Raw genomic sequence first — 25,239 nt, 5'->3', positions numbered from 1 at the left:
CTGGCGCTGCACAGCAGCTGCCGAGCCCATGATCAATTGGGCAAAGCAAATTTTCGGAGTATTTCATTTCATGTCTATTTATTTTTTCCTTCTTTTTTCTTTCATAGACTTTATTTAAAATCAATCGTAAAGACCTTTGTTCACCACCAATTATCTGATTGAGAAGTTTATATTGAAAGTAGCGGAGTTTTGTTGAAAGACCGCATTTTTCAAATACAATTATTATTACTACTACTAATATTAGTATTGGAATTATTATTGCTATTATGACTACTATTATCATTGGTGGTTCAGGAGGGCTTATTCAAACCGCAATATTTAATGTTCTACATCTTAGAAAAATAACCCCATAACATGAAACTTTCCTAATCCGTTTTGTGTTTTCTTTTCAGATTTCTATGACCCCAACCGCGAAAAGAGGAGCTCAGTTATTAAATCAGAAAGTCAGTGTATCATATCTCAACAGAAGGCTTCCTACAGTAAGATCATATTAGCATTTTACTAAGATTGAAATTGCTTCTCATTCTAGACATTGTGAAATACTTGTCACATCCTTTAGAATTTAAAAATGGATGTGTTTCAAAGTTTTTTTTTATTCTAACCGACTTTTCAATTACCATTCTGTCAGTTTATTTTGTATTACGTTCTCGCTATTAAACGCATGTTTTGTAGGGGATCAAACTTCAGTGGCACATATCCTCCGACTCAAAATACACAAATATACAAACAAATCAAAGGAAATTGATACAGCAATATCACTGTACAGAACGATGTCCTGAACTGAAACTGACTGACGGTGGTCAAACTGAAATAGAAAAAAATGAGAAATGACAGATATTCTTTACAAGTTATTTTCATTTTATTCTACTTTCTCTAAAGATTGGCTAATTGGTAGCTGTTTTCAGCTGAATTGCTGTGTTTTTTTTTTTTTTTTGGGGGGGGGGTCATGAGAGGAATTAATTGAGAAGATGAAGAAATATTGAAATAAGAATCTTAAAACAAAATATATCACTTGATTTTGTATTTTTTCCTTACTTTTAGATTAATTGGACTAGATACTTTCAGCTAGTTATGAATAAAACTGCGATCGATCACTCGATGGAACTGGTCGTCTATTCACCACAATATTTGCTGGGGCTAAATCGAATAGTGCAAGAAACGCCGAACAGGTATGTCGAACATTAAATGAACGACCAAAACATTGAAACTGTGGATAAGAACGTCAAAAAGTTTCGCGAGGCTTAAAAAAATTCCTAAAATTTTGCGGCACCCCGGGTGGATGACTGAAGCCAGTTCGTTGTTGTAAACGTCTCTCCCATGCTTCGTAGATGCAGGCTATGTTACAATGGCAAACACTCCGTCCCTCGGATAGGACGTTAAATAGAGGCCCCGTGTAGACATGGTAGAGGGGAGTCACCACCTTTGGACGTTAAGAACCCACTGCACTATTCGTATAAGAGTAGAGGGAAACCCCGGTGTAGTGGTCCTCCTGCATTCCCCCAACCGGTTATATTGGGAGGAGAGACATGCGGGTCATAGTGATTCAGTTCGCTTTTCGCCTCCCAGGCACAGGTGACGCCAAACAAATAATGAAAATAATAATAATAGTAATAAAAGCCCTTTTATTGTTAAGGTTGATACGTGCGCTATGCAAATCCTATATTACTTGATCATTTTATTTATTTATTTATTTACAGTTCATTCATTTATTTATTCATTTTATAATTTATTTATGTATTCATTTGGTCCATTCGGAGTTTTTGTATGGTGTTTCAAAGAGCTATTTGTAAGCTATACGCAGGACTGATGTGTTTTTTAAGAGCCAAATCAGGTTCTAGATCATTGTCCTCCAGGTAACGAAAATTAGAATCCTGACATATCTATCAGCTTATTTTTCCATGTATTCCATTATTGGATAAAAAGAGGTTCTTACTCAATATTGGGAAGAAGGGATTGTATTATTCTTCGGGTAACATGACCGTGTAAATTTTACCGAATGTCGTGAAATTTACTGATAAATCATGTTAAGACCATGACGATCATTTAAAGGAGGATATCATGACTATGGATCAAATAGGGAACAGCCATCTGCCGAAACCCTCTTCGTTATTACGTTTTGAATAGATAGAAATAACTCTTTTAAGATCTCCGCTAAGCAGAGAATACAAAATTACTTAAACGCCATTCATCACATTTGTGAGTATCTTTGGCCGTTCGTTGAGAACCTCGAAAACGATTTCATTTTTCGGACTAAACATCAGAGATCAATGAAGCAAGCGTTATAAATGTATACCTCTTATTTTTCATGCACCAGGACAATTGCAAACTATCTAGTATGGCGTGCTGTCATATATACAATGGATTTGATGAACAGCAAGGCTCGTTCAATACGACAGACGTTTCGCAAGGTACGTTTTTCTCTCCTATACTATTTTGTCATTTCGGTTACCAAACATGTGAATGTGAACTAAACGAATTGAAGTTGAATGTATTCTTGTTTTTATATTTACCAAGTGTAGATGATGAGGTGATATTAACATATTTTGACAAAATATATAATCCTACAAAGATGTTAGATATGACGTTTTATAAAGGCCCGGTCCCACTGGGGGGAAGTTGAATTACGCATGAATTGCGAATACAAATTTCGGTCATTCGTTGTCATCCGCATTAAATTTGGCAAAAAAAATAAAAATCCACTTTAAAATTGCGGATACATAAAAGATGTACAGCGAACAAATTACGATTAAAAGCGGAAATATCACGAATAAAAACGAATTACCTTGCGAATGCTATTTTACGATGGATATTGCTTGTAAAATTGTGGAATGTATTGCAGACATTGCGAAAATGTAACGAAAGAAATGCGGAAGTATAACACATGTATTGCGGACAAAATAGGATGCTAAACGATTATGCGGAAGTATTACGTATGCATAGAGAATGCAATGCGCACGTGGTGCGGAAACAACGGTCGCATTGCGAATGTGATACATTTGAATCGAGACCATATAAAAGAAGAGCACTCCACTCTTCAGCGTCGTGCTTGAACCTCCACTGTGTCAACAAGGTTTTGGCCCCTTCGACATTCTCCAGGAACTATTTGTCCATTCTTCAGCTGCCGGTCGACAAGGCTGTTCTGTAGGACTGGGTAGCGGGTGCGCATTAGGTTGTGGAGCAGAATGCAAGTCTTCAGTATCAGCCTGCCTGTGTCGGCATGGTGCTGCATGGTGGTGAGAAGGACTTGGAATCTATTCGCCATGATACCACATGCGTTCTCGACGACTCTCCTGGTCTTCAACAGCCTGTAGTTATAGATACGCTCTTCCCTGGTCAGGGCCTTTGCAGTGTATGGCTTCATTAGCCATGTTCTCAGAGAGAAAGCATCGTCGCCCACAATGAAGTATGGGACATCTTGGGTGTCATTGGGTAAGGGATCTGGATTTGGCCGACCCATAATGTCGCCGTTCTCGAGACCTTGCTTCAGCTCACTTTGGTTGTATATTTGAGCATCTGATGCGGAAACGTGTCCTGATACGTCAGCCCAAAGAACCTTGTAGCCAGAACTGACCAGGGCAACTAAAATGATACTGAAAAAGCCCTTGTAGTTGTAATATTCCGAGCCTGAGTTTGGGGGAGCTTTGCATGCCACATGCTTGCCATCAATCGCGCCGATTGTGTGAGGAAAGTTCCACCTCTGCAACCAGTCATTGGCAATTTCACGCCATTCTTCATCGTTGGTAGGGCAAGTCATCTGTTCATCAAGGTACTCTTCAGATATGGCTGTACATACTTCTCTGACAACTTTGCTGATTGTGTTGTGAGGGACCCTCCAACCGTACTGCATGTCCCTGTATTTTGAACCAGAGGCAAGATGGCGTAGGGTTATGGCCACTTTGAGTCCAGGCTCTAAGTTCGCTCTGAAGTTGGTCTGTGTATTGAGCAGTCGAGGAGTGAGCCGGTTCACCAGTTCGTCAAACATGTATGGGGGCATTCTCCTAAAGTTCTGGAAGGCACGTGGATCTTCGTTACGCAGCTCCACCATCAATCTATCGTACATGCCTAGATCTAGTCTTCTGCCAATCCAAGGTCTCACCCAGACAGCTCTTTGATTTCTCCTTCGCTTTCTTTTCCGTATTTGGATCAAACGTTGAACTTGGAAGAGAAGATTGTTATGTTGTTGGATGGCTGCAACTATCAAATGTCCGTGATGATCCATGGCAACATCCTATATTCTACACAACTGTTCTTAAAATGACGGTCAAATTTCATTTTCTGTTACATTTATATGGTAATCTGGGTTTACGATGAATGTTTGCTGTGTACTCGCAAATTGTTCGCGAAACAGTCGTAATACAAACGCACTATTCGTGACCAGTCTGTAAGCATTCTTTATAAATTATTATAGCTTGGTATAAAGTCGTATTAGGCACGCTATGCATTCGTTTCGCATTCTATCCCAGTCCGCTACTTATCCGCAATCCCATGTCCGTTGCGGATATCACAGGATAACTGCGAAAATTCAGCGCATACATTGAGTATGCATTGCGTATGCATTGCGCATATAAACCGGATGATTTCCGCTCCCAGGAGTTTTGGGCAGCCCAAAACTCCTGGGAACGGAAAAATGTGCCTTTGCGGATGATTACGGACATGTGCGGAAAATAACCGTCTTAAAACAGCATACTTTACGAATATTGCGGATGTTTAGCGTCTGTAATCAAATTTTATCCGCAATTTATGCGCAATCCATCCTAAATGTCACTGGGACCGGGCCTTACATCTATTTTGAAGTAATATGTTGACAAATGCGACTAAAAGTTAGCAGCACTAACAAGGCTGTAAAGTCTGTCAATTTTCAAAGTACCATCTTCCAATTATATTTTCATGATTATGGATAATATATTTTCGCAGTTTTGTCTCTGTTTGTTTTATTTCTTTTCAACTCAAGTCAATTAAACTACATATGAAATCTTTTACGAAGATAATATGCGATAACCATACATATTAATACAAGTGAATATGAAATAAATAATTGCGGTAAACACTTAACACTGGGCGTTGTGGCGTGCGCCTGTAATCCAAGCTGTGGGGAAGTTACAAATTGATGCAGAGGGTCGAGGTTCGAGCCCTGGTCACGTCTTTCGGATGGTGACGTTAAAGGTCGGTCCCAGACGTAAATAATCATATCTGATTGATACACGTCTGACAAAACTCAAATACACACACACACTTAACACTAACTGACGATTTTTCTTATTACAATGTGTTTACATTTTGATTATTTTCCGGGTTGTATGTTTTTTTTTCATGATTTTTTGTAAAGCGAAATTTATTCAAATATAAATTCGATGCAGCCTCTCTCATTATTTCTTGCTTCCCCAAAAAACTCACTTGTTGACACCAATAACTATCATATCGGTATTGTCAATATGACTTCTGATACCGGGCTCCTACATTTCTAAAAGATTGTTATTTTTGTTTTGTTGTTGTTTTTGAGTGGGGTTGGTGTTTTTACAAACTTGACATAATTTATAATATTTCAGTGCATTATTGAAATGTTGCTATGATTTTTTTACAGGTCGTGAGTGGGGAAAAGAGGCAGCCTGCAAGATGGAAGCAATGTATTGAAAACACAAATTCGTACATGTCCCGTGCGTTGGGGGCGCTCTTTGTGCTAGAGAAATTTGACGTGGAGAGCAAAAAAACGGTAGGCCTATTTGCAAACAAATAAATAGAGCGCACTATTGGCAAAATGGTGTGTGTGTGTGTGGGTGAGTAAGAAGGGTGTCGGTATGTGGATGTGAGGGCGAGAGTTCGTGTGTGTGGGCGAGTGGAGGGGAAGGGGGGGTGAATAACAAAATTAAAACATCAAGAATACAAACAAATTAATGTATCATTTGTATGAGAAAATATTAATGAATGCGGAGTCAGTTTTTCTGTGTGATAAGGCTGTTAGAATGGGAGATGAATTTGGAACTCCAGGGTGAATACCGTATTTCTTTCTTTTAGTCCAAAAAATATGGGACTATAATATTTATTATCTGTAGACTAAACAACCCCAACATCAACTAAAACGCGATAACAAGAAAATTATTCGGTTCTAGTCTGATATCCTATCATTGTGCATTCCATTTTCTTAAAGCAAAACCTAAAATTGCATTTATCAACTCTTACTCTGCCAGGCCCAAACCCCTCTACTGCCAGGGACATTCGAGGGAATCCTAAATTAACCGAAACGTGAGCAGCGACTGATTTTAAAACGGTCATAACTCTTTACCCGTACGTTATATAATGAAAACTTCTACACATAAAATGATGCATGGTTCATGGACGTTATGATCATGTTATGACCTTTCGTATTTGCGTTTTGAAAAATTGAGAAAAGTGTAATATTTTACATCGTTTTTTTCAATAAGCAAAACCTAGAAAATTATGATTTCATGAACATTTCAAAGAGTAAACAACCTGAGGAATCGTAAAGATACCACGAAATTAAGAAGATAAAAAGAAAGTTCAATGTTTACCCTTTCAAATGCAAAAAAAAAAGTTTCCTCTAGTTAGCTTTACATGTTCTCCAGGCATGGAATTTCGCCCACCCTTACCCAATCGGATTTCAAATGACCCTCAATCTTTCAAAAGATATAATCTTAATCGTTTGAGGTATTTTCTTTAGTGAATAGGATAGATTGGTCTAAGTATTGATGCATGTAGAATAAATTTCAATATACTCAAAACATATTTTTTAAATTAAATTTCACATTATTATTTTTTTTTACATCTTTGTATTTCATGTATCCGTGCATTTTGTTTATGTTCTATTATATTGTGTTTACCATTAGTGCTATTTTTTGTCGATCTATCTATCTATCTATATGAATAAATAGGTAATAATTATCAAATGAATAAATATATAAACAAATATATAATAATGAATAAGTAAATATATAAAAAGATAGATAGATAAATAAATAATATACGACATCAAACATGTATCGATGCAAGAGACTGTCATCCTGAATAATTATTTGATGAATTCATCATAGTCCTATTCACAATCTAATGGACTGAATATGAAACATTTTTCTCTCTTTCTTTTTGACCAGGCTTTGAAGATGATCGGTCATTTAAGGAACACTCAATATAATATTCTTAACACAACAGACTGGATGGATGACGTAACAAAACAAAAAGCATTACAAAAGGTGAGAGTCGTGCTCGCGAAATATCATCAGGTCGTGGATTTTTGTGATATGTTCCAAAATCAGTCTTTACAGGTTAACATTGATTTGACTTTTAAAACTCTGGGCTGCACGGGTCAAATTTGATGTCACATAAAGCCCTGAAAAATACTTTTCAATGCTTGAAACGAGTGGCAACGTTATAGAATGTACTGGAAATGAATTAAAGTTTGATTTTATTTTCAAGTCACAAATACCTTGAATGCGTCTGTAAAAATCTATTTCTTATTCTCTTCCCTTCGTGGCTTATATGACATGAATAACATTAGATACAACACACATTCTGATTTTAATTAAGAAAATATACGACCATCGCAATACCAAAGATAAATAAAAGTAGTCTGTAAAACCAGAAATTAAGTTTATTATTGATTGGAAAAAATACCAGACATTTCACGAATCCTATGCTTATTTGCAAGTAATTAGTTCAGCAATTACTGGATCTCTTCCAGAATCCTGTTATGCATGCAAGGGGCAGTTTTGGGGTGGTTATCTTATTGGATTATGTATGAACTCATTTCAAAATCATTAAATCTGACATTTATCTCTTACCAAGAGTCTTTAAAAGTTTAGCATATCTTATTGAAGGCCGATGCGATTAGCACATTTTTTTATTTTAATATCATATTAGATTTTGAGTGGCAGAGATTGACTTGACATAAGTGTGCGTTGGTAAAAACTCATTTTCAAAGTAATTTTGCTTTTGTAGTATTAGTAACATAGATTGACATACACGATATACCTCAACTGTTTCCTGATTTGCATTTTAACGTGTCATTTTTCTATTCAGGCTTACGCAATAAGGGAACAAATCGGATACGAGGAAAAATTATTAAACTTTACATATCTTGATGGGGTCTATGAAAGAGTAAGTAAATATTCTCGTCTAAATAAAGATATATTTTATAGCAACACTTGAAAAATTTATTTTCCAAAAGTCTTATTGTAGGCCATATCTACCCAATTCATTTTAGTACATGAAAATGTCTGTAAGATGTCACACCGGTAGTAAATTTTATCCATGTAAAGATGTATAGGAAATCGTCTACTAATGATTTACAACTATTTTGTTACTATCTTCTTTGTAAGGAGCACTGAATATAAACTAGTCTTTAAAAACCCCTCAAATTAGAAATATTTTTCCTCAGCTTTGATTGTTTGAATAGCAGATTTAACCCTTCTTTAATTGGTTTTAATTTCTTTTCTTTTTCTTCACTGTGCCATGAGCATCTTACTAAGATGGAAAAAGGCGCATTATTGTCCTAGTTAGAAAAGGAAAAACAACAACTTTTGTTAATGTTGTTATACAAGCATTTTGCAATTTGTACCGTCACAGTGCAAACGTAATTTTTATTCATTTGTTTAAACACCGATAGTATTTTTAATTTCATAATGATCTTTATGCAAAAAAAATCACTATCATGAATATTGACTCTCACATACCGGTCGTGGGGGGGGGGCGAAAGAGTTTAATAAATGCCATTTCAATTCTGTCACCTAATACTACTTTATAAAAGTATAATTCAATCGAAAGAGATTGTGTTAAATTTTAATTTGTTTTTTTTTCATAGATAAATATAACCGTGGATAGATACTTTGAGAACGCTGTCCAGATCATGTCAGAACACGCACGAAAACTATTTGCTAAACTTGATGAAAAAGTAGATAGATACGAGTGGTCTACTGTTCCTTTGGTTGTAAACGCCTACTACCAATTTTCCAGTAATGTAATCAGTAAGTATCTCCCACGTTTTTGTGACATTTTCTTCGAAATGTTTGTATGCTAAAAGTTCTTGCGTCACGGCACATGACTGTTACAACCGATAATGTCGCCCCAACGCATAATGTCGCAGATTGCGACATTATGCTAAGAGCATCCGACGCATAATGTCGTAGTTTTTCTAACGCATAGCGTCACATGTCACAACGCATAATGTCACAGCGGTATTTTCTTCAGGACTCGAGCTACAGATAAGGTATAAAATATGCTTTCACTGAGTATTTTTAGACACGAGAAAGAGAATTAAGTGATTTTAAATCAGGATTACTCTTTGTATGGATATTTATTATTGCCATTTCGTCTACTGCCTTTTCCCAACTATCGCATGGTCCAATAACCATTTCGTCTAATTACCATTTCGTCAAATAGCCAGTTGGTCTAATAGCCGTTTTGTCACTTATTTCTTTCTCGTGTCTAAAAACACTTAGTGAAAGCATATCTTATCTGTAGCTCGAGTCCTGAAGAAAATACCGCTGTGACATTATGCGTTGCGACATGTGACGTTATGCGTTAGAAATTTGCTGCGACATTATGCGTTGACTGCGACATTATGCGTCGGACGCTCTTGGCATAATGTCGCAATCTGCGACATTATCGGTTGTAAAAATGCCTAGGTAGACAGCCAGGGATGGGGACCGGGGGGGGGGTGCAACTCCTGTCAAAATCAATGATTCCTTGCAAGATACCACTGCATGTGCATCGGGTCCCTGACATGACAAATTAAAAAGGCACGCATATAGTTCCTCTCTAGATAGTTATCTTTGAGAGCTAATTATGTGAACGTCAGACGGTATCTCTTTGGTGCAGACGAGTACCGGTCCCTATGTCAACAACAGAACGTCCCAGCGACGCGTCGCTTGGACGTGGAAATGTTGCTGTAAAGCCTCCAAGTATACTTGCCGCTGCGATGCGACGTCTCGAAAGCATCTCTCAGACGTCACTGCACCCCCCCCCCCCGGAAAAAAAATCCCAAAGACATGAAAGACGTCGCATCATGATCCCTGCACGGCTATCGGGCAAAGTGCGTCTCTGTGATGTAGCAAATACTATACACCAATAGAGCCTGACAATAACCCCAATTAAACTTTATTTCTATATGATTTTATGCGTGATCATGAACATAATGTCATTGTCTTTCTTTTTTTTTTTTTAAGCTTTCCCGGCAGCTATTTTGCAGCCACCGTACTTCAGCAGTCGACATTCGAGGTAATCAAAATCAATGAATATTTTGAATGAGGTTTGGAATGACAATCGTCTAAGTTGGCTTGGCAACTGCCTAATGGAATAAGTATACTTCTCCACATTTCAAAGCGGTAAAATAGGATTAACTTAACTATTCATCGAACCCCTTTCGTTGTGGTCTATCCTATTCTTTCGTAATCGGTTTCTTTTAGTTTTACAAAGAGGTAATGAACTTTTCTTCGTCTTTTTATCTATAAAATGAAGCCCAATACCTTCTTCGGAAATTTGGAGGCTTAATTTTCTCTCTTTTTTCTACGACTCAATATTACGCTGTGTTTTTTTGTGTGCCTCATGTTAACAGATCTATGAATTATGGTGGAATAGGCGTAGTCATCGGACATGAATTAACGCATGCATTCGACGATAAAGGCAAGTGAATTATTGAATTGGTAATCAAGTAAACATTTTGATATGACTTGAATGTTCGAAATAACCAGGGATATGCATCCCTTTAAACAGTTGAAAGAGGTGTCAGATAAATCAAGAAATTATTGCTTATTACGCTTATGGTTTATTTTTGTGCTTGTTTCTCCCTTTTTTTACAGGACGTCATTTTGATATTGATGGAAATTTAGGTATTTGGTGGACGAATTCGTCGAGCGAGTCATTTCGTAGAAAAACACAATGTCTCATTGATCAGTATTCCAGTTATCAATATGAAGATCTAGGAATGAACGTGAGTATATCACCAGGGGCGGTGCCATATTGGGCAGAGGGCGACTGCCTCAATTATTTTTAAATTTGAAACAAGGGAAAAAAGCTAGCAGAAAAGGGGACCGGAAATAATGGGGGGGGGGAAGGAAAATGCTTATTAAAAGACGAGATCTGCGCCACCTATGCTGCGCATCGCCGTACACAGAAACTTTTTGGTTGGGGTAGGACGCGTATAGTTTGTTGAAAAAAAAGAACAAAATCGAGACAGCGAAGGGACCGAGTATGTCATTAGGCATGTTAGGGTGCTTTTGTGGAAACATATGATTTGGTGCATACTATTGGTGAATTTTGTGAACATTTTTAGTAAGAAAATACAAGTTTTACAATTTCGGTGGGGGAATTGCCCCCCCCCCCTCCGCTGCGTACTGCCATGATGCCGCGATCCTTACGCCATATACTCTGGAGTCGATGCTTTATATTAAATCACATATATACAAATAAGCTTATGTCAATAAAGATACGACGATGTTGGGAAATTCCTTAGAGTCTCCGCGCCCGACCTCTTATGTGTTGGATGCTATGAAATTTCTCGTTTTCTGTTTCAGTATTTATGAAATTATAATGACCTGGGTATTTCATGGACTGAATTAGAATGTAGACGATTGGCGCAAGGGTGAGCAAAGAAGTTCAAAATTTGATGGAACTCCTCTAAATAGTGTTTTAACCCACTGATTGGTGGTCGGGTCTCTTGTGGGCCATCGGGGGGGGGGGGCATAGATGACGTGGGACCTCCTCTAATCAAGAAATAACCAATAACGATTTTCTGCAACCTTGTTATGAGACTTTTAAAGTGATGATTTCCTTTTTGGCAGTTTTGTTCGATACATATATATCTTTTCAGACAATTGGTACGTAGCCCTTCTTTATGAAGTTAGAAGTGATATCTTACTTTTTCATGCTTTACTGACAAACAAGATAAGCAGACTATGGCATATTTTCGTTCCCCCTCCACCCAATTTTTACAGGAAATCCTTGATCCACATCTGTATTATAACTCTTTTTATTACTTTAGAGATGACCTATAGGATTGTCAATGTTTATTCTTTTTCTTTCACATTATACACTTTGATCATCTAATCAGTTTTTTTTTCAGAATTTCACAGGGAATTTACACAACCATACAAGTTTGGTCGATGTGCCATTGCTTTTAAAATGTTTTCTATATACATTACCGTATATTGCAGTTATCAATACAGTGGGTCGTGAAAATTTCGTGATTTTATCGTATTATAGATTGATGGCTTGCGGACTTTGGGAGAGAATATTGCTGATAATGGAGGATTAAAAGAGGCTTTCATGGTGAGTATAACTATTTTTGCTACCGCAGTCGGAGTTGTTGGTTTCCTTGAGATAATTCAAAACAAAATACCATTGGAATATACGGAGCATGCACTGTAAAAACTGTGGTGTTAAAACTGACACCAGTTGGTGCTAATAGAGTACCACACACTGAGGTGTTAAAACTACACCCTAGAGATTGAATATAACACCAAAGAGTGTAAATATAACAACAAAAGGTGTTGTAATAACACCTATGGGTGTAAAACTGACACCACCAATTTAACACCGGTGTAAAACAACTGTGTGGTCGTCTATGTACACCGGTTAACGCCACAGTTTTTGCTGTGTGGCATAACTATTCAAGTGCACTGTATATTTTCCTGTAGTACATGTTAAACAGCAAGTATATTATGTGGTACGCTCATGGATAGCGCTATGTACAATGGGGGAAGGAGCTCTTACAACCGATAACGTTGTTAAAACGCGTAATGTCGCAGGAAATGACATTATGCGATATTCATCCAACGCATAACGTCACAGTCAACGCATAATGCGTTATATCTCGCGACGTTATGGTTACGGCAGTATGTGTTGACTGTTAAGGTGTGACATTATTCTTTGCTGCGGCATTATTGGTCGCAACAGCGGCTACCACCGTTATGATATTTTTCAAAATGTGTACCAAATTGCCTTTACTCACCGGGACCACAAGCGTATAACCCCCTCACAAGATGAAAGGTTAAAAATCCAAGAATAAAAATAATGGATCAAAACGCTTTTATCATTATCATGTACATTATTATCAACAATTGACTGTTTATTCGTATAGTATTTTCTGTGTCTGTTTTGTTCTAATCATCACTATTTATACTGTTGATTTTCCTGCCTATACATATATATATTTTTTTGTCTGCTGTTGTTTTAGTTATTTATTTTTTCAAATAATGTATGCAATGCAAAATGGTTTGTTTTCTATTGAGGCGAATGGCACAAGGATGCCAAAATGAGCTCTTTTAATATTCTAGAGTAGAAAAGGTTCTACGTCATTGTGTAATGAAACTTGGACGATAATGAGTGTATTCACATCATAAGCAGATAATTGATTATTCTAAACAATGGAGACAAAAGATTGACAACATTTATTATCATGGATAGACAGGCGAGACTGAAGCTGGCTTGTAAAAAAGCCCCCAAAATTGCTTCCCGTGAGTGGTGATAAAATATTGTGTACTTTTATGTTTTACTTGTCATGTCTTAAGCCCAGCTAGTGGACTCTTCCGCGTGGATAGAGTAAAACTTTGATGAAACCTTTGGAAGAGTATAAGTATAAAGTGCAATGACCTTAAGGCCAACGACTTGGATATAGGAGAGATTGTTTATTTAAAAAAAGTGATATAACCATTTGTCTAAGTAAGTTATTAATGATCTACATTCAAAATCATATTCACAATCATCACCACCATTATCATCATAATGTATTTTAAAGACGACTTGGCGATTTAAAATGTTTTCGAGACCCCATGGTCGCGCATGGTATCCACTCGTGAATGGAAGTGCCCCCCCCCCCCCGGGCCAGAATCCGAAAAAGGTTTATCTCTGTTTAATACAGCCACGAATTAATCGTACATTATTTTTGTTATTTAATTTTGTTCGCCGATAATAATATGTATTAGTCGGAAGTAATCGGCTTGTCGCGTCGGGTCGTGTAATCGCGTAAGCAGAATATTCGAGAAAAGGGCGCCCTAAATTTCCCAATGGCTGAGTCCAGTGTACCCGATGTTTTGTGAAAACTATTGCAAGATTCTCAAATGGTCGGATTAAGTGGACCGGACGTTTTGGGAATGAGGGGGACCTTCTCTCGAGTGGTCGGTTATACAAGATTGCCCGACCCGACGCGATAACCCAGTGATGGCACAAGCCTAATTTTTAATAGTATTCCGTTAAAACGATTCAATCTGTTTCAATCCAATTAATATATTTTGTCATGTTGTAGCATCAGTCCTATGTAAAACCAATGTGTCGCAGTATTTGCCCTCTACTTTTATCAATTTGGATAAGGTTTATAACCAAATCTCCAAATGAAATTTGATCAATGACAGGCCTACAGACATTCTGTCGAGGAAATAGGAAAGGAGGAACCTTTACTACCCGGTATCAACCTCACGCATAACCAGATTTTCTTTCTAAGCTTTGGCCAGGTAAGCGTTAGCCGCAAGCTTGCGTTCAGCACATTGCGAGTGCGCTACCGCACCCCTTATCAGGGATGTCATGACATTATGCAGACATAGTACAGAATGTTGTAAATGCATTCGGATGCGGATGCGTAATGCTAGTGCACTCCGTATTCTTCAGTTCTTGGTGCCGTGATATAATATGCAGACATAGAAGAAAACCTGATAATTCATATTAGATGCTCATGCGCTACCACACTCCATATATATTGGTGTCCTGACTCATGACATTATAGGACGGAGTTTAATCCTAACCATTATAATTGTTAAAACAATCCCACCTTTTCAATTTATATTTTGTTTTGAAAGCTGTCTATTGTATTATCATGTTAACCTTTATATAAACTTCGATGTGTTTATGCTACTATGTCAACTGTATTGTATGAAAATTTGAAAGTGGAAACATACAAATACACAATTTTTTTTCGTTACACTCTAAAAGCAGTGAGTAAAATTTTACCCAATATTGGGTGGGAAGGGAACATGCATCATTCCTGGATATAATTTTAACCCGTATTGGTCTATTTCAACGCAACATTGTGTAAAATCTTTTTACCCAACCTGCATGCATGTTCCCATTTTACCCCATATTGGGTCAATCTTTTTTAGAGTGTACTTTTGATTACTGAAAGTTTACTTCATACGTTTTTTCATATTTTTTTTCAAAACGTTGTATATTATTCTTATAGATTGCTTGTTAATCATTCCTTTATTTTCTAATGTACATTTTTAGCTCTGGTGCGGACTACATCGAGATCAAGATCGAATTAATGGTCTAAAAAACGACTACCACTCACCTCTAAAATTCAGGTCAGTTAAACGATTGCTCATTTTTTCCCCCTTACAGAGCAATTTGGCTTCTAAAATAACCATCGAATGATTTTTTTTACATTTGCAAATGGTAACGGAGGAAGCGGGGGGGGGGGGGGACCCCGGGTGCATCTATCAGGCGGTGCTAACATGAAAAAACAAAACATAGGAGAAAACAAAACCAGCTCGTGAATAACTAAAGAAATCACAGGCGTCAATGGAGAGGGTGCGGCTTTGGCGCTTGTTCTGGACGCCAACTTTCTAGAAGCAATACACTTATCCTTATTAACCAAATGTTTTGTTGAATGTTGGACAATCAAAACTTCAATTCCATTTCAAATTTACTCCTGAATGATTCAAAGCTGACGGCATTTAAAAAAAAATTGTGAAAGGAGCAAAATGTTGATAATATTTATGGTGACAAATTCAGCGTGTTCATATGCATGGAGAACACGCTTAAAAGAATCACTGAAAATAATTAATAATTCCTGTGTTCTGTGTGACTATAATAACCTCCTAAATTTCCAAAGTTAAGACAAATCATTGATTCGAATCAGCTAATTTTTTTTACATTTGGTCGGACATATTCACCAACAAACTGGATATTTTGATCGATCGTCGAGCATGTATAACACTTGTATCTTTCTCTTTTCCATTTAAAGGGGAAATTCACCCAAACGAAAAGTTTATTGCAAAAATACCAGAAAAAAACTGGGGACGGTTATAAAAAATAATCCAAGAAAGATTAAGAGTTATTTGTGACACCATATACGAGCAGCCGTCTAATAGGATTTGTAATATAAAATACATGAATTTCAAATGTTTTTAGTGGTTCGTGATGACTCAAATATGATTTAACATTATCATTAAAGAGCGGATGTTAAATGATTTGTCTGTTGATATACTAAGGTCACACTTAAAACAATATATATATATACATGTACTGTATCGAAGCAATAGCTTTGATCCAGCTGAGGCATGGCGGCTTGTCATTGTTCTAAACCCACCTTCACAAAGGAAATTATAATTGGTATAGTGTCCAAAATCTGTCTATCTGACGGTCAATCGGATTGGGTTCGCCCTAGCCATTAACCCGTCTCTGTGGTCCAGTGGTTAAGGCACCGGCGTTCAAAGCTGGGGACCTGGGTTCGATTCCCGGCGGAGACATTTTTTTCGGCATCACCAATTTTTCTAAAGGGCAGATAGCTCTGGGAACCTTGATTTAAGCTACGCCTACCATTGTTCTCTTCATCCACATCTTTACAATGTTTAAATAAAAAAGATTTACTAAAAGCTGTTGTACATGTATAACTTTACACACACACACACATACACGCACACACACACACACACACACATATATATATATATATTCGAGAAAATGACATTTCTGAATTTTTAATCTTTGATGGATTTTCTTCAAACCTTCATCAATATTTTTTTTATTATTTATTCTGTTATTTTTACAGTAAACTTTGTTTCAGGGTGAACTCCCCTTTAAGCACTACTCTTCATTAAGTTACTTCTGTCACCGTGAAGGGAAAATAACTTATGTATTTGCTACCTCTTTGACATCATAGGGTATGGGGATCTGTCAGCAATTCTGAAGACTTTGCCAAAGCATTCAACTGCCCGGTCGGGTCGCCCATGAATCCAAGGAATAAATGCGGGGTCTGGTAACAGAGCTGAATGCACTCAGATCGCTGATATGCCTAGTTACACCAAGAACACCGACTCAAGAGAGATCGAACTATTACGTTATTTCGAAAGGAAAATCGTCGGTCGATTTGCAGCCAGTTTTGTAGGTGTGACTTTTACCTTACATGGAAGTAACGTTGGACAGAGTGGCCACAAATGACTTTTCTTTCTCTCGGATGAAGATACTAAAGGGGGAAAATTGCATGTCTTGGATGACAATGCAAGAGAGAGAGAGACCTGGAGGGAGTGAGAGAGAGAGAGAGAGATGGTGGGGGGGCGTGCGGGGGGGGGGTACGAAGGGAGAGAGTGGAGTGTGTGTGTTTATGTGGTATGGGTGTGAGAGATATAGACAAAGACAGCTAGAGCAGAGAGCGAGAGACAAGGAGAGGCAGCGATGTGTATGTGCTTGTATGTGGGTGGGTGGGTGGGGGGGAAGGAATTTACAAGAATTTACAGACTAAAGTAAAATGGGAGAGGACTTCAATATTTTAACCTTTACCATGTTTACCAGTTCGATTCACAAAGTTTAGATGGATCTGGGGGTGTTTCACAAAGATTTAAGTATGACTTAGAGTCGCACTTAAATGTCTTGTTGCGCGCAGTATAAAAGGTGTGACAGCATTGGTCAGATCATGCCAAGGGGACGCGCACTACTACGTATTGATCAATAAGATTGCCGCGCGTTGCATATCATGTACGCGTCTACATTCAAGTGCGACCTAAGTCATACTTAAATCTTTGTGAAACACCCCTCTGAAAGACATCCTTCCTGGGTCCCATAACACAAAACTTAGAAATCATCGAAGATTTTTTTTTTGCGATTGATAGCATTGATCAAAATGTACAATTAATCGTAAAAAAAAATCAATCGATAGCCTTTGTGTTATGCAACCCTAATCTCTGAAGTTCCGTTGATATGGGTGTATTCATGGGCGGCGTTGAACAATGACTGCCCCGGTAATTTTTCGATTTTTGGAAAAGTGGAAATGGATGAGGGAAATATGGAAAAAAACATACCCCCTCAAAATAAGTGTCACCTTGGGTTATCTCCCTCCCATTAAATTGATCCGACGTCGCCCAAGTATGCGCACTGTGCTAAGGATTAGAAATACCACGGATGCATATCCGCGCTTCTTGGCTTAACATGGATTCAATTTCATTGTTGATTTTTCAAGTTATGACAACGATAAGCTTTGCAATTGATGTAGATTTCAACATAAAAGCCATGTTTTCTACCTTTTGTTATATATTTTGTATCTTGATTGTTTTAAGTTGTAACGGTTTTGTGTCATTCGGTGACTATTGCCGACTGGTAGCACTTGTTTCAGCAGTTGTATTTTCCTGATACTGTCACTAAATTTTAGTACCTGTTGTTGAAGCAAACAATGACTTCATGGCAGTCTTTGAAATAAACTTTTTATCCCCATTACATACATGTAGTAGATCGAGATGTGGTTCATTCATATAAACCTAACCCTAAGTCATGTATAATCGAAGGAGATAATCCGCACTTGAGAATGAGATCGCCAACACAGAACCACACATGATGATCATTGTGTTACTATTGCTTTGAAGAAAAAGGCTCGCCGCCGCCAATCGAGCTGCTAATTTTGTCAATTTATTTGTTATTAGCAATTACACATTTTCCACCAATGTCATTTGGCACATATTTCTTATTTAAGATTAAAACCAACGAACGTAGAGGGCAGCAACACACAGCAGTGTTGCTGCCCTCTACGTTCGTTGATTAAAAACCATTGGGTGATCAATGAATGTTATTAGGTTATTTATTTTCAAGATGGTTACCACAACTTCCGTTTATATTAATGTCCAAATGACTCCATCCCATTTCTCCCTATTACTAGGAGGGTTATCACTAGTACCTCGTTAAGTATCTAGTCACTTGTATTATATCAATTTGTACATTTGTATATTCAGACTGTAAAATAGTGTGTAAAGTTCTATATCGAATAAGAATAATGAACGCTTTATTGAATTGAAATTGTGTAATATTACAGTGTAAAATGTTTAATTTAAAGCGAAGTCACATTTTATGTCAATTTTTATACTTTTCAATATCGACCATCGCATGGATATGCTTATCTTCTATGGCCGATTAATTGATGTTTAAAATCCATGTTGAAACATTATTGTGGTTGTTGTAACTTAATAATTTCTGGAGAAAAAAAGAGATTTTAATCAGATTTAGGCCTCCATTCATCAATTCATTTTTTACATTCATATTTCAAAATGTTATTGAATACAAATGTCTCAGACTGCGAAACTGTTAGAAATAAGATTATTGTAAATTGAATAAATCAGGATTTTACTACAAAAGTGCTTGACATCAGTTATAGTTTTTATTCATATGTCGTGTAGAGAATGATGAGTTGCTAAGGTTCTGAAATTGTTTTAATGAGCAAATTTATTAACCAATTTGGGCAAATTTTAACCAATAGTTGTGTGGACAGTATGTTGCCCAGGGTAAAGTTGGGCAGTTTTTGCCCAACTATTTTAAGAGTGTATATCATAATAGTTCAATATCGAAGAGTAGATAAACGGGCGCAGAGATGAACTAATGCGACTTCGGTTAATAGGTGGATTAAACATAGGAAGGAGACAACAAACAGTCGCTCTTGATTGAGAGGCAAGTTTTAATGTCAATTTTGACTAACAAACCTTGTATAATAACAGACCGGAAGGAAACAAAGAACTACATTATATCCTTCGGATTGTAACTATATTTAATTAACTTGGGAAATTTAAGAAGATATAGTGACTTGGAACTATTTTTTGACGGGCGGAAGAATTAGGGCTATTTTACTGTTTCAGTTGATGAGTTTGATCCATTCATAAATGGCGATTTACTTTTAAAATGAGCTTGCTACGGTACCTTTTTCTGGTCAGATATTGAATGCCAAATATACAGTGCGTCCCACAAAAAACGAAACCGAGATTTATCGATGATTTATCATAACTTAATCACAAATACAATAGACGAATGACCTACCATTTTAAAGCTTAGAATCTCCTCGTTCATCTCAGTTTACTTAAATCATTTCTCATTCACGCATGAGTGAGCAAAAACAATTTGAAAAGGGAATATCAAAAAGTCACTTGGCGGGCTATACCTGGGTTTCAAAAAGAAAACCACATTTTCAATAAGTTAAATATCTGCTCTTTAATTTGATACATGAATTACAGAAAATGGTCAAGAAATAAGTAGGTTCTGATTATTTGAAACGAGGCTTGATTTTCAACAATTTCATAAAATGAAGAGGTTTTACAGGCTAGCGTTCAAACTCACTCGACACTCCGTTTTGTTGACAATCAGCCATGCATTAAGTCTTTTCTTACCGTGCGATAGCTTCCGTGGGAAACTGGTGAAAACACGTTTATTTAATGAAATTATGGAAATACAAGCATTATTTCGAGGGATCATAACGTTTTAATTTCTTGACCATTTTCTTTGATTAAGGTATCAAATAAAAGAGCAGATATTGAACCTTTTAGTCATGTGACTTTCTTTTTGAAATTCAGATACCCCCGCCAAATGAGTTTTTGGCACCCTTTCTTCGAATTGTTTTTGCTCACTCAAGCGTGAATGAAGAATAATCTAAGTAGTATCAAATGATAGATTCTAAGCTTTACGTTGGTAGGTCATTTGTCTATGGTATTTATGATTAAGTTATGATAAATCATCGCTAAATCTCGGTTTCGTTTTTTGTGGGACGCGCTGTATATCCTATCCAATAGTAGTAAACATTCGACCCAGTTTAAGAGTAAAAAGTGAAATGACAATATGTATGCATCAGATTCTCTCCATTGTGCAAAGGACAGATTCATTGTAAAAGCTACCAGGACAGTAAAATACGACTATTTCATTTTCGACTTGGAAAACACATTCCTGGAATATTGTTAAGTTTCTATTTCCAAAAGGCATTCGATTCGCGAGACAATTCTTTATTGTTGAACGTTCTCCAATTATTTAACTTCGGGGAAGGATTTTGTAACTATGTCAAAGTTTTATATATCAATTTAAAAAGCTCAGTAATGAAAGGGGTGTGAGGCAGGGTACTCCATTAGTCCTTATGCATTTGTTTAAAGTTAAGAGACACTTGTTATAAATAATCGTGAAAATAGAACAACACATGGTTTTAAAATATCGGACAATATTATATTATAACAGTTTTTCTACAATTTAAGATTCCGAATAATTCGATTATAATATCATTAACGATATCTTTTTAATAACCCAGGGTGGCCACTTCAGTAAAGAAACTTCTCTATTAGCGGGTTGGAATACTCAGATGCTTAGATAATTATATCTCGCAGCCGTTCATAATTTGCATTTAGAATTTTCTCGAAATCTTGGGAAGGAATGACTGTAGTTGACATTATCTTTTAGGTATTTCAGTCGATAGAAAAAAGACTTGGTGTACCGGGGAATATGCTGATCCTTGGCGTATACGGCCAGAAAAAAAACTTTTAAAAGTACCGATGTCTTGATTATGATTCACGTATTTGTAGATCTCAAGTCTTTGGTATGGCTCGTTCGAGAATTGAACCCACGACCTCCCGTTCATGAGGCGGACGCTCTACCACTGAGCCACCTCGCCCGATTCCTACCAAGGTTTGGTTATTCCGTATCCATAGATAATCAGATATACTCTGTGCATTTTGAAATTATGCTATGTAATCCGTTATATCATGGATGTTTGTAGGTTTATTCTGGATGAAAAGGATCAATAAAACATGCATTACAAAAATAGATTAAAATGAACAGAAAGGGGAGGTTTTTTTTATTTGAAGAGCTTGCTAATATTATGGTCGAAATTCAACGACTTTTTAAAATAATAATAGCAAAGCATCCATTGACTATAGTTTTAAAAAACCCACCCCCTTTAAACTTTTCACCCGGTAGTATGCGAAAGTTATTGTATGTTTGAATTTGCCAGCGCCATTATGACGTTGCGATGAATGCAAAGCGCTTTGAGCCATTATGGCATGGGAAAAGCGCGATAAAAACACTACCTATTATTATTATTATAAACAGTTAATGATAGTTTTCAGGGGATTTTTTATGCCTCCACAACAGCTTAATAGCTGCTCTGAGAGAGAGAGAGAAAAAAAGAAAAAAAAGAAGAAAGTATCAGACACAGATAGAGACACGGGGGGGGGGGCAGAATTCTCTTATTATGTATTTAGCCCAAGTCGGTAGTTTTCAATTAGCATTGTTGTAATAAGGGAAATCATTTCAGTCGATGACCGTCCTTCAGATCGGTTTGATTACCCAGATGCTTAGATAATTATATCTCGCAGCCGTTCATAATTTGCATTTGGAATTTTCTCGAAATCTTCGGAAGGGATGACTGTAGTTGACATTATCTTTTGGGTATTTCAGTCGATAGAAAAAGGACTTGGTGTACCGGGGAATATGCTGATCCTTGGCGTGTATGGCCAGAAAAAAACTTTCAAAAGTACCGATGTTTTGATTATGATTCACGCATGTGTAGATCTCATCGCCTGTATCTGTCCACCTCCAAGAGTTACGAATTCCCTTATATCATGCTGGATACTCTTAGTCCTGACGCAGGGATGTTCCCTCTCCTCACTTTTGCTGATGGCCGTAACTGCCACAGATCGATACCTAATCATCCAAGAACGCTTTAGACGTTCTACCAAGTTGAAAGCCTCGTTGAGTGCATGTTTGATGATCGTCCTAGCTTTTGCAACGACGTTGCTTCTGCTTCTTCATGTCAAGCTTACCAAATTACATGGTCTACCCGGTTGCAATTATGTAAGTTTTCCACAATCCTGGAGTTCAAACCTATCAAGAATTGTCCAAGGGATGATGTTTCTTTTCGTATTTATTGGCTGTATTTACTGCTATGTAAGAGTCTATCTGGTAATCACTCGGCAAAGGACACTTCGGAGAGCCATGGGCAGGTCAATTCAGTTGAAAAATCTAACACCTCGGATTGATTTAAAAACAGTCCCCACCATTTCAGGTCGCGTGGCCTGGTCAGCAGACAACAGGAGTTCCAAAGTAACCAGTAGTCCCGTGACTCGCTGTTTAAGACAAGATAGGTCAGATGACACACGATACGGAGAGAGCACCAGGTCAGGTAAAGCTAAATATGGAAAAGACCGATCTGGTAAGGGGAAGATCTGGTCACCAAACAAAAGGAGTTCCAACGTAAGCATTAGTTCCGTAGCTCGGTGTTCAAGACAAGAGAGATCAGATGGCACGAGATACGGAGAGGGCACCAGGTCAGGTAAAGTGAAATATGGAAAAAAACGATCTGGTAAGGGAAAGATATTGCCTTCTAGACGAACATTGGTTATGCCATCAAATAGCCTTGATAACCTCAGGGTGCCGGGGCAACAAGATGAATTCATTAAATTTTCTCCCCGACACACGGGGAAAATGGAAAGGAGTTCCAACGTAAGCATTAGTTCCGTAGCTCGGTGTTCAAGACAAGAGAGATCAGATGGCACGAGATACGGAGAGGGCACCAGGTCAGGTAAAGTGAAATATGGAAAAAACCGATCTGGTAAGGGGAAGATATTGCCTTCTAGACGAACATTGGTTATGCCATCAAATAGCCTTGATAACCTCAGGGTGCCGGGGCAACAAGATGAATTCATTAAATTTTCTCCCCGACACACGGGGAAAATGGAAAGTCCTAAGACTTCAAGAAGTCCCAGAAGACAACAACGTAGCAGTATAATCTATGGAGGAAGCAGGACATTAGCAAGTCCTGCACCATCATATCGGGCTATTGATGTACCGGGAATCAAGACGACTAAAATGCTCCTTGTCGTAACAATATTCTGTTTCATCACGTGGTTACCACACATCATCTTAATTGCGGCACCGCTCAAATTTGTCACATTTGTGGATCCGGCAAACTACAACGTGTTCAAACTTCTTCTTCGTGCTCGGAATTTGAATCACATGATCAATTTCTTTGTTTTTGTTACAGTTAACAAAATATTCCGTAAAAATGTGGTGAATATCTGCGATAGAGCTTTCAAACGTATAGCGTGTAAGCGGTAGTGCATATCATAGGCGGATCCAGGGGGGGGCCCGAGGGGCCCGGGCCCCCCCTATTGGCGGAGCAAAAAAAAGAAAAAAAGGGGAAAAGGAAGGAAAAATGAAAAAAGGAAAAGAGAGGAGAAAAGAAGGAAGGCAAGCATAAGAGGAGGAAGATGAGTGAATAAAATAAGATAAGGGGAATTAAGACTTGGAAATTATTTTTTTTTTAATCTTTCATGTCGGGATATAAAATTTTCGCTCGCGCTTTGCGCTCGCATTGCCTTTTAGGTGATATCTTGCTCAATATGGACCTTAAAATATCAAATTCTGAAGTCAATATACAAAACATATTTCAGCTGGGAAATTGAACTTTCATTATTTTGTTTTATTCACAAATTGATTTTTTAAAAGTGTAAAAATTATGTTTTATGGTCTGAATATTAACAATTTCTGCTTGCGCTGCGCGCTCGCAAAATTTGATTTGTCAGGTACCTATTATTTTCCTGTATTCCATGAAGTTCTCAAAATATCCCTATTTAGGTCAGATTGTCAAAACGTATCAGCTAGCGCTGCACGCTTGCATTTTGATTAGTGAGTTATGTATATCTCAATATTAATTCTAAAACAAACTACTTAAAATCACCATTTGATGACAATTAATCATAAATTTCTGCTCGCGATTTGCGCTCGCATTGATAGATTTTAAACTCGTGCATCTTATGCATAATTACAAAAGTGCTTAAATGTCCAATTTTCAGGCCATAATATTAATAGATTTTGCGCTCTCATGCTTAGGAAGAGAAATAGGAAGATAGTCATCATTTTCTTATGATGACATAATGTCCTTATAGAACATCCCGGTCCTATGTCAAAACTCAAAGTAACAATAATTGAAAATATCAGCTCTGTTTTAACTGTGATCCTTCTTCACCTCACAATTTTTCCACAAAGTGCTTGCAATACAGAGCTTAAAGTGACCCCTTTTCAGATCTGAATATTATATATTTTTAGCTCGCGCTTTGCGCTCGCTTTATTGATTTTCATGGTTAAAAAAAGGTATTTAGAATACCCAAATTCTAGGTCGATATCTCAAACACACGTTTATTCAGATACGCACCTTGTTCTCCATTTAAATAATTATCCAGTTTCAGATAACAATATAAAAAATTGTCTGCTCGCGCTTTGTGCTCGCATTATTAA

The 25,239-nt window shown here is 37.3% G+C and overlaps 1 protein-coding gene across 1 annotated transcript in view; it reads left to right on the top strand.

Annotated features, from left to right (window-relative positions):
• The window catches only part of LOC121427852 (neprilysin-like), a 72,701-nt gene extending 55,446 nt beyond the window's left edge, over window positions 1-17,255 (top strand). The window contains exons 10-23 of the mRNA XM_041624425.1: window positions 393-479; window positions 1,042-1,169; window positions 2,315-2,408; window positions 5,582-5,710; window positions 7,107-7,205; window positions 8,032-8,109; window positions 8,813-8,975; window positions 10,176-10,227; window positions 10,565-10,632; window positions 10,809-10,939; window positions 12,211-12,276; window positions 14,358-14,456; window positions 15,223-15,299; window positions 16,880-17,255. Coding sequence (XP_041480359.1) covers window positions 393-479; window positions 1,042-1,169; window positions 2,315-2,408; window positions 5,582-5,710; window positions 7,107-7,205; window positions 8,032-8,109; window positions 8,813-8,975; window positions 10,176-10,227; window positions 10,565-10,632; window positions 10,809-10,939; window positions 12,211-12,276; window positions 14,358-14,456; window positions 15,223-15,299; window positions 16,880-16,979 — 1,371 coding nt within the window. The 3' untranslated portion in view covers window positions 16,980-17,255. The remainder of the gene's footprint in view (window positions 1-392; window positions 480-1,041; window positions 1,170-2,314; window positions 2,409-5,581; window positions 5,711-7,106; window positions 7,206-8,031; window positions 8,110-8,812; window positions 8,976-10,175; window positions 10,228-10,564; window positions 10,633-10,808; window positions 10,940-12,210; window positions 12,277-14,357; window positions 14,457-15,222; window positions 15,300-16,879) is intronic.
• The last annotated feature ends 7,984 nt before the right edge of the window (window positions 17,256-25,239 follow it).

This window comes from Lytechinus variegatus, chromosome 14, assembly GCF_018143015.1.
Source record: "Lytechinus variegatus isolate NC3 chromosome 14, Lvar_3.0, whole genome shotgun sequence".
Taxonomy (NCBI): domain Eukaryota; kingdom Metazoa; phylum Echinodermata; class Echinoidea; order Temnopleuroida; family Toxopneustidae; genus Lytechinus; species Lytechinus variegatus.
Note: the sequence above shows the minus strand (reverse complement) of the source record. Positions and strands in the feature narration are given on the sequence as shown.